This window comes from Engraulis encrasicolus, chromosome 17, assembly GCF_034702125.1.
Source record: "Engraulis encrasicolus isolate BLACKSEA-1 chromosome 17, IST_EnEncr_1.0, whole genome shotgun sequence".
Lineage (NCBI taxonomy): Eukaryota > Metazoa > Chordata > Actinopteri > Clupeiformes > Engraulidae > Engraulis > Engraulis encrasicolus.
Window position 1 is genome coordinate 20,435,544 of NC_085873.1, and position 10,181 is coordinate 20,445,724.

General features: G+C 40.3%; 1 protein-coding gene and 1 long non-coding RNA gene across 2 annotated transcripts; one reads left to right on the forward strand and one right to left on the reverse strand.

Moving 5' to 3' along the window:
- Positions 1-5,223: 5,223 nt before the first annotated feature.
- LOC134467307 (uncharacterized) lies at positions 5,224-5,810 on the forward strand. Its single transcript, XR_010038509.1, has 3 exons — positions 5,224-5,289; positions 5,368-5,483; positions 5,564-5,810. It is a non-coding gene; the product is annotated as an uncharacterized LOC134467307 (long non-coding RNA).
- A 566-nt stretch (positions 5,811-6,376) lies between these two features.
- Positions 6,377-9,835, reverse strand: LOC134467654 (uncharacterized). The gene is made up of 3 exons (XM_063221493.1): positions 9,385-9,835; positions 9,218-9,286; positions 6,377-6,451 (listed from the first exon to the last, which is right to left on the reverse strand). The coding sequence occupies exons 1-3, from the start codon at positions 9,718-9,720 to the stop codon at positions 6,377-6,379; spliced, it is 480 nt and encodes a 159-aa protein (XP_063077563.1). The 5' UTR covers positions 9,721-9,835.
- Positions 9,836-10,181: the final 346 nt, after the last annotated feature.

Here is a 10,181-nt window from a genome sequence, read left to right on the forward strand (position 1 = left end):
TACAGAGAGCAAGACATAGTGTTTAGAGTATGAATCCAAAATGCCTTTCTACGAAGCCTCTCTGTCTAATTGTCTGCAATCTTGTCCTGGTGTTGGGGGGTGGGGTCAATTACCTGCAATGAGATGAGACCAATTTAGCCAAACCAAGTGGGATCACCTGTGAATGTCAAGTCTTGAAATGTGTGTCTCTCTCTTGCTATCATTTGACTCTGAAGAAGGTGTAGCAACACCGAAACGTTGGTCGGGTGTGTGCACAAAATAAAGTCTTGAAAACTAAGCTGCAGTGTGGTCCAGCTTCTCCTTTCCAGCTATGCCAGTGACTTACTGGCAGTGTTGCCAGATGAGGCTGATGATTTCCAGCCCAAAAAATGCTCAAAACCCGCCTGGAAGCACTAAATCCCGCCCAATTCTATTGATGTCGATGGGAAAGATTGGGCGAGTTTTCCTGTAAAATGCCATTTTTACCCGCAGACGGCCATCCCAAGCAGCCCAATTGGGTGGGAAACAGCCCAATCTGGCAACACTGCTTACCGGAGCCTCAATGCCAGTGATTTCAAAAGCACTGGGACACTGATCTGTGATAGGTCTGTTAGAGCATTAGGTCCAACCCCCTATGGGCGGGGTTGAAAAGGTGGGGAAAAGGCTTGTAGTCTCAACAGAAATCCACCTCTCTTACACTTCCTATGTCGATGATGCAAAATGACCATTTTTACATCATTGACATAGGAAGTGTTAAGAGATGAATGCGGGTTTCTCCTATCTCAGGGGGAATTGAGAGATTTTTGCAAGACCATTCAAAAGTATGACTGGGTGTCTAGCAATGGAAAGCCTAATGCAAAATGGGTGGAGTGTCCCTTTAATAACAAATTCATTGTCAACACATTAATATTTTAATTATTTCCATCACCCAAAGAAACACAACATATTCAAAAACATAACAGTTTCTGTTTTTTCTTCTTCTTCTTCTTCTTTTTTCTTCAAAAATAAATAAATAAATAAAACAAAAAGGGACAACAGAACATTTGCCAGTTTAGATTTATAGCCCTGAAATATACATATCCCCCATCACCCCAAACCCTATTTACAAATACTCCCCCCCCCCCCCCCTCCCCCCCCCTCTATAACGCAACATTCCCAGCAGCAGTAGCCAGGCCAGTCGTCAGTGGAATAAAATCCGCGCCGCACTCCCCGCTGGCCATTGCCGACATAACCAGCCCTGCAGTCTTTGTACAGCCATCCGCACATCAATTGGCGGCACTGGCCGATTTTGTAAGGCCTTCTGTTCTGGAGCCTACTATGGCCAGGTGACAGCTTGCTCCAGCTCACCACACCTATAATCCAATAAGCAGTAACATTTCAGATGACACAAATATCTTCACAACCACCCTCCCATTTCTCATGGAATGTAAACATCTGATGACGCCATTCTGTAAATACAACATTATTTAACTTACTGTTCAGCCATTGTAGGTGGGCCATGGCATAGGCCGTGTGTCTGTTACGCTAAGGCATCCAAGTTGTCAAGTATTCATTCACCCTGTCTGTTGTCTGTAGTGCTAACTGACTGAAAGAAATGCAAGAATCACACCTGAGAGTTTGACTTTTCTACTAAATACTAACGACTCATCTGAGTCGTCGCTATCCTGGTCATCTTCCTCCCCCTCCTGCTCCTCCTCCTCCTTCTCCTCCCGCCCGTCATCCTCCTTCTGGCCAGCATCCTCCTCTTCCTCCTGTTCCGCCGGTGCGAAGGACTCCTCGTCTTGCTTCTTCCTCTTGTCTTCTCCGAGAAGTTTGTCCATCATTACCTGGCGTATTTTTATCACCTCCTCCGGGCTGTCGATGGCCTGGTAGTAGGTCTTGTTGATTTTTTCACTGTGGCACATTATTGACACCATGCCTTTCACCATATCTTTTTCCGCTGTCTTGACGACCTAATAAGATAAATACATATATATATATATAATAACATAATTATAACATAAAACGTTGACTTGGAACCCTAGACCTAGAATTTGGCACTCGGACTTAGTTTTTGGCATTAAGACCTAGATTTTGGCTTACAGACTTAATTTTTGGCATTAGGGTTTCTTGAACCCTAGACTTAGAATTTGGCATTCAGACTTAGTTTTTGGCATTCAGACTTAATTTTTGGCACTAGGGTTTCTTGAACCCTAGACCAAGATTTTGGCATTTAGGCTTCATTTCTGGAAATCAGACCTAGAATTTGGCATTCAGACTTAATTTTTGGCACAAAGTCCTAGATTTTGGCATTCAGACTTAATTTGTGGCATTAGGGTTTCTGGAACCCTAGACCTAGAATTTGGCATTCAGACTTAATTTTTGGCACTAAGACCTAGATTTTAGCATTCAGACTTAATTTGTGGCATTAGGGTTCCCAAAAATTCAATGAATTTGGATCGCAGACTTCATTTGTATGTGGGGTGACTAGGATAGAGACTTGGTATTCACATTTTATGGTTGGTGTTGAGAATAGACATTTGATCTTGGAGTTTGGTTAATTTATGTAGATTTTTTGGGCTGAATCAGATCACACCCTTGCCAGGAGTTGCACCTGGAATTTCCACCCAGAGAGTGGCTGTGTTACTGTTACACCACAAGAGTTGTGCAAAAACAGCACCAAAAAAAATCTTTTTTTGTTTTGTTTTTTGTTTTCAATCAGTTTAAAAAAAAAAAAGATTTTAATGATTGACAGCAACTACTTTAGACAGATAAAACATCAGATACTTTGAACGTAAAAACCATACTTAAGATACTCAAAACAGAGGACACTTCTTTTAAAACCTTTGGTCATTAAAACCATACTTTAGAGAGTTAAAACAGCTACAGATACTTCCTTTAAAACATTTGAATCTTAAAACAAAAAAGTATCTGAACAATTCAAACAATAAACATTAAAAACATTAACATTTGAAACATTGAAGGGAAAGGGGTTAAGGGACGGGGCCGCATCTGCGATACGGATTGGACGGGCTGAATTTACATGCAGACGAGGGGGGTGCATCGGCTGCAGCTGGCTTCTCGGGCGTTTTCAGGCCTACAGACATATAAAGCGCACTGAACTAATTCAGTTCCTTATTTCAACTGCACAGTCCACACACAAAGTAAAATGATTGGGCAGTTACTTACCTGTCCACTTCCTCTTTTTTTTATTACTTTATTTATAGAAAGTAGCTTAGTGTACAATATCTCAATGTAGTTTACCAACAACATCTTGGACAATGGTTCGGCAGTTCACTAACATCACACATCAAGTACTATACAGTTCAATAATCATTTCAGTTTCCAGTAAACAATACCCATCCCCAGAGGTCCATTTCCCTTCACATGCACACTTCTGTACTTCTATAAATCCTTCTTTTTTTTTTGTACATTAAATCGACACTAGACAGTTGACGCATACAATAAGCACAAAAAACAAAACAAAAGAGAGTATGAGAACATAAAAACATAGAGAGCGAGAGAGAGAGAGAGAGAGAGAGAGAGAGAGAGAGAGAGAGAGAGAGAGAGAGAGAGAAGAAATAATTTACTGGTCTGTGTGCAAGTGTGTGAGATGTATGTGCTGTAGTGTTGTGTCCTGTATGTGCTGTAGTGTTGTGTCATGTATGTGGGTATGTAAGAAAGTCTTCAATATATATATATATAGTTTGCTGTTTGAAATGCATCTTATTACACTGAATATGTATACTAAGCTAATGTGATCCTTGTGATATAACCTTCATTATCTTTTAAAGTAACTGTGCGTTTTATTAAGTAAGTTGTTTGGATACAATTTATTCCATTTTTCTATGTTATTTCTGGAGGCAAATATATATTTTTTTTCCATATCTAGTACCTTCTCTATCGTATTGTACCATAATCTTAATTCTGGTTGTTTTTGCTGTTTCCATAACCTAGTGATCTGTTTTATTGCTGTTAGTCTTAAAAGGTTGAATAGTTTATATTGTTTTCTTTTAATTATGTGTGCTATGTTAATGCCTAAGAGATGAATTGGCTTTAGAGGTTCTTTTAGTCCAAAGATATGCGAAATGGCTCTATCACTTCTTCCCAGAATGGTGTAATTTTATGGCATGAGAAAAACACATGTGTATGTGTACCTTGCTCCCCACATCCTCTCCAGCATTTCCCTTCAGATCCTAGCAAATGAACACTCTGAATTGGTACCAAAAAGAACCTTTGATTTATTTTCCAGCCAAACTCCCTCCAGTACTTTGTTTGTGTTGTTTCAAAATTCTCTTTCCAGGATTCTCTCCATTCATTGTCTGAGATGTTTATCGCCATTTCCTTCTCCCATTTCTCTTTTGCATTATACATCATCTTTTCCATTTTTTGTATTGTTTTATAGGCCCCTGCTAATCCACCTCGACTTTCCCTTTTGTTTCTATAATTTAACAGAAAATTTAACACACTGTTTGTTTCCTTTTCAGTATTTTGTTGAATGTAACTCCTTACCTGTAAGTATTTAAAGAAATGCTTTTGTGGTAGGTTGTAACTAGCTGCTAGGGTTTCAAATGTTTGAAGTATATTTTTTTCAGAGAGTTGTGCAAATATGGTTAATCCTGCTTCTGCCCACTGTTCCAAGATGTTATCATGTGTTGCCTTGAAGTCTGGATCATACCTCATTTGTCTTAATCTCACACTGTTACTGTGGATTTTTAAATACTTACATAATCGTCTCCAGTTCTTTATTGTGTTACTGATGCAGAATGTTTGTAGGTATTGTTTTTGTGTATCTGTTCTGAGGAAAGGCAGTGAGCCGATCACACCATTTGATATTTCCTTTTCAATACTAATCCATTTTGTTCCAAGATCTCCTCCCATCCATTTCGTTATTGTTATAATCTGTGTTGTAAATGTAATGGGAAAGGCTGCGCCCATGTGCCTGTTGACTACACATTACCGTAATGACGTAGGAGCTGACGTCCTCCTGACACGCTACCGTAAGGATGTTACACCCACGGCGGATGGTAATCAATTAGTGATCAGGAGAGCTTTTATTCTTTGTTTAGGCTGTGCGACCGTGATGAGTGACACTGGTTGTTTGACCATTCGCTTGATCTGATCTGATTCGGTTTGTGCTCCGCGTTGGAAGTGGAGCTGGAGATAACCTCATTGTGTGGAAGGTATGTTGAATCTTTGTGCGCCTATCTGTTTAGCGTGTAAGCGTATGGATCCTAATGTGAGTTGTTTGTGGCAGGAGTAACTCAGCGCTTTCTCTGCTTGTGCTCCGCGTTTGAAGTGGAGGTTGAGGACATCTCCCGTTTGTGAAAGGTATGCTCGATGCCTTTGTGTTCATGTATTTTAAGTGTTTAAGCGCACAGCTTCATGCAAATCCTCTGTTTACGGGAGGGGTTGCTCAGGTGGCTACCTCCCCTGTCTCTGGTTTCTCTGCTGCGTGTGGTGGTCGCATTGAGTCGTGGTGCAAAAGCGAGGACTAGGCGTCCGTGACCTAAACCCGATTGACGGTATGTAAAATGGATGTGTTAACTTTAGTTGGTTTTAATTTTCTTTACGCGCATTCAACTAAATCGCCCTCACTCCACAGGTTGCGTTGGGGCGGAGCGCTCGTTCTCTACTTTCTGTGCTTCAGCGACATCATCTGCGGTGGTATGTAATTAATGATGATGATTCCACCGGTATGTCTTAAATCATGTTACTTCTAGTAGTAATTTGCTTCCACATTCATAGGTGCCTGACTCCTTGGTCAGTTGGAATCCTCAGTCTACCAGCTGATAGCTGTGCCGCTGTTTTGTCTCTGTCCAATCCGTACGTCTGCTGCTAACTTTCGCTGCCCACAGCTTTGGGGCCAGTGCCCTCTGGACGCGGACGTGTGTGTGTGTGTGTGTGCGTGCGCGTGCGTGTGTGTGTGATCGTAGCTTTTTGTTTGTTTCCCTTCTATTTGTATTTTGTTTTGTTTGTCTTGTCAATCCAGTGTTTGGCTCTGTCTGGCCTACTTTATGCATGGCTTTTGGCTGCGCTTATCTGGGTGTGCTGGGTTAATTTAGCTTGCAGTGCTGTATTTCTTTTGGGTTTGCATGGTGTGACTTCTTTTGCTTTGCTTGCCATGCCATTATTTTGCTTGCTTTGATTTGTTTTGCCGTGCTATTTTGCTTGCTTGGCTATCTGCCTTATTTGTCACAATTTAACCCTTGCATGCCAGGTGAAGCGCATTGGTCCAAGTGGCCTATGTGTTTTTGTTTGTCCCGCTTCATGTGTCATTCTGTCTCTTATTCCAGGAGTGGAGCGGGTTCTCAGAAGGGAGGCTGGTTACCTAGTGGCAGGTGCCCTCTTGTTGTGGTGTGTTGCACTCTTTACAGTGTGTAGTAGTGTAGCTTCCAATTGTGTGTTTGTAGTATCACTATAGTCCACGTGTGGCCTCTTGGGCCTCTGTTACTGAAGAGACGCCTCCCTCTGGTGGGTCCCTCCTCCACTCCTGTGAATGTTGTATGTATGCATCATGTCTGTCTGTGTCTTGGCCTAATGCCCTATTGTCAATAAACTATTAGTTAACTGCATATTCCTTCCCTCTCCTTACCATACCAGGTTTTGATTTGTCTTTAAATAAATTATATCATGTGAATGGAATTCTGTCTCTGCTCTTTAATTGCAACGAACCTGTGTGCTTAACCTTCTGGTATTACCAAGTGATTGAGGTTTTGGTTGGTTGTTGGGGCTATTCCCCATGGCGTAGTCGACTACTTATTGAACTTTACCCCGCCCCACTACACAAAACAGTAATTTTGTAGATGTGGAACTCCTAAACCTCCTTCTTCTTTAGGTTGAGTTAGTATCTGAAATTTAATCCTGTGTTTTTTACCATTCCATATGAAATCGGAAAGTTTTTTATTCCATGTACTAAAGAATGTTGGTGGTAATACAATTGGTAATGCTTGAAATAAAAAGAGTAGTTGAGGAAGCACCATCATTTTAATAGTTTCAACCCTACTGTATATACCTTCAGGGATTAATTTCCACCTGTTAAGGTCGTTACCTATCTTCAATTCTAAAGCGGTATAATTGTTTTCGTATAAATCATTCAAATTTTGACTAATGCGTATTCCTAAATATTTAATAACTTTGGAGTCCCATTTAATACTGTACTGCTGTTTTAATGATGTATTCATTTCCCTTCCAATAGTTAAAGCCTCACATTTGGTTTTATTAATTTTGTATCCTGAAATATTACTGTATTCTTCTATCTCACCCATCAAGTGCTGTAATGAATGCTCTGGGGAAGTCAGATAAAGTATAATGTCATCAGCGAATAGTGATAATTTATGCGTTTCCTTTCCAATTTCGATCCCTTTAATATTTTTATTTATATAGATTGTAAAAAGAAGTGGGGAGAGAGGGTCACCTTGTCTTGTACCCTTTTGAATGGTAAATTGTCTGGATAATGTACCGTTTGTTTTGACTGTTGAAACAGGTTTAGTGTATATTGCTTTAATCCATTGGCAGAATTTCTCCTCTAAGCCAAAACTTAACATTGTTTCAAACATAAATGGCCATTGTGCTAGATCAAAAGCTTTTTCTGCATCTAAAGTCAACATAAGTAGAGATTCCTTTTCCTTTTTATTTACATAGTCAATTATATTTTAAGTTCTTCTTATGTTGTCTGTTAGAAGGCGACCTGGTATAAATCCACATTGATCAGTATTTATAATATCTGAAATAATGTGTTTTAATCTTTTTGCAAGGATTGATGTTATTATTTTGTGGTCTGTATTTAATAATGATATTGGTCTATAAGATGCACAGTCTCTTGGATCTTTCCCTTCTTTATGGATCAGAGTGATTGTGGAAGATGACCAAGTTGGGGCCAATCTTCCTGTGTCTAGCGCATGATTATAGGCTTGTACCAGTATGGGGCTAAGTTGATCTTTAAGTGCTCTATAGAATTCATTTGTGAAGCCATCGTCACCTGGTGATTTCCCTTGTTTTAAACCTTGAATTTCCATATTTACTTCTTCCAAGGTAATAGGCATTGTTAACATTTTATTTTTGGCTGGTGCTACTTTTGGTATTTCAAGCTTTTTAAGATAGTTCTGGATATGTTCTTTATCTACTTCTTTGTCTGTCTTATATAGTTCTTCATAATATTTTGCAAATTCTTCTGCTATCTCATCTTTGTCCCTTATCACTTTATCTTGCTCACTGTTAATTTGCGTTATATGTGTCCTCTTTTGTTGTTTCTTTAATTTATAGGCCAGTACTTTCAGTGCTTTTGGTCCTCCATCATACTGCTCCTGTTGCGTGAATTTCATTAATTTCTCAATCTCCATCATACGCAGTTTATCTAATTTTTTCCTTTTATCTTCCAGTTCTAACTTCACCTCTTTATTATTTGTCCGGCTGTGTTGCAACTCTAAATATTTTATTTCATGCGTTAATTGTTTTTCAAGTGCGACTTTTGATCTACTTCTCACAGAGGAGTAAGATATAATTATTCCTTTTAACACTGCTTTCATTGTTTCCCATAAAGTAACTGGGTCTATATCCGGTGTATCATTCATTTCCATATATAATTTTAGTTCCAATTTCAATTTTTCAATAAATGCAGTTTCTTCTAATAGTGAATTGTTCAGTGTCCACAAAGATTTGCCCTTTTTTCCATTAAGGTTTAAAGTCAAAGAAATAGCGGCATGGTCAGATATATTAATGGAGCTAATCTGACATGTTTTAACTAGATTAGTATTGTTTTCGTACATAAAGAAGTAATCTAATCTATTGTATATTGAGTGCCTTCCTGAATAACAGGTGTATTCTTTTTTCCCTGGGTGGAATTCTCTCCATACATCAACTATTCCTAATTCTAGACATGCTTTCCTTAATACATCAGCATTCTTTTCAGCTTTGTGTACCCTAGAGCTGTCCACTTCCTCAAGCGCCTTGGGGTGAGGCGTGTTAAAGGCACAGAGATTCTCGCCAATTTACGCTTCGCTTCTGCAATGTTTTTCTTTTGAAGTTGATGTTTAAGTTTGAAGTCGGTATTTCCTTGTTTGTCTGTCTCTCTCATCAATGTTTTTCAGCCAAATTATCAGTCCCATGAATGAGATGATTCCAAAAGCTGAGTCCGTAAGCCTAACAAACTAACTGGATGGGAAAATTCCAAAAAATCATTATAATTCCAAAAACTGAGTTCCTAAGCCTAACTAACTGGATGGGAAAATTCCAAAAACTCAGTATAGGAAATATGTACCTTAAGCGCTTTCAACCGCTCAGCCCTGGCCGAGTCTTTGGCCGCGGTGTCTTCCATGTATTTTGGTGACTGATGAAAGAAGTCAGACAGAAATATGAGTAAAACACAAGAATCCCACCTGAGAGTGCGACTTTTCTACTAAATAAGAAACAGGAAGTCAGACTTACGGTGAAGAGAGCCCTCCTGGTCTTCTTTTTTGGAGTTTCTTCCGACACCTCCATCTCTCTCTCCAACACCTCTTCTTCTTCCTCAGAGGACACAATTCTTCCCAAGTTTTTGCGCTTTGGCGACCTAACCTCTTCATCAGAGGAGTCGACGAATTGCTTGCTCTTCGGTGAGGACTTCCGTTTTCTCTTTCCACTTGCTCTTCCTTTTCCTCCATCCGGCTTTTTCTCCTCCTTCATCCCACAGTCCGAGTCTCCCTCATCTTCCTCCTCCTCATCCCTCAGGTCCTCGTTCTCCTCCTCCTCCTCCTCCTGCTCCTCATTGCCTTCCTTGTCCATTGCTGCCTCCTCGTTCTCCTTATCGTCATCATCTTTCAACTCCTACTCCCCTACCATCTTCGTGAGCATTAGCCCTCTGATTTCCTCGACCTCATCCGGTGTTGGGCAAGCTTGATAGAACTTTTGGTTTGTCGACAGGTCGTGGCACATTTGGCCAGCCATCTTATGGCCTTCAACCGTGTTGGACGTTTTTACGGCCTAAGAAGAGAACATGCTTATACATACTTATACATACATGCATAAATGCATACATTAATACATGCATACACAAATAATGTGACTCACATGTGTGGCGATTGTATCCCTCAATCCGCTGAAGGTTGGCGCATTCCCCGGCATGCCCAATTCCACCCAAACTTTCCTGTGGAACTCCAATAGAGCTGGGGCAATTCCCCCACTCATGCTCGAGAAGACGTGGGGGCCTCCCCAGCCCTCAAGCCCCTTCCTTGCCTCCAGTTACT

Bases quoted from the DNA above. Each gene is read 5' to 3' on its own strand.
- LOC134467654 (XM_063221493.1), bottom strand. From the start codon at position 9,720: ATGGACAAGGAAGGCAATGAGGAGCAGGAGGAGGAGGAGGAGGAGAAC. The intron at 9,287-9,384 runs GTAAGTCTGACT...TTCTTTCATCAG, and splicing joins CCAGGAGGGCTCTCTTCACC to TCACCAAAATACATGGAAGA. The intron at 6,452-9,217 runs GTACATATTTCC...CAACATTCACAG, and splicing joins AGCGGTTGAAAGCGCTTAAG to GAGTGGAGGAGGGACCCACC.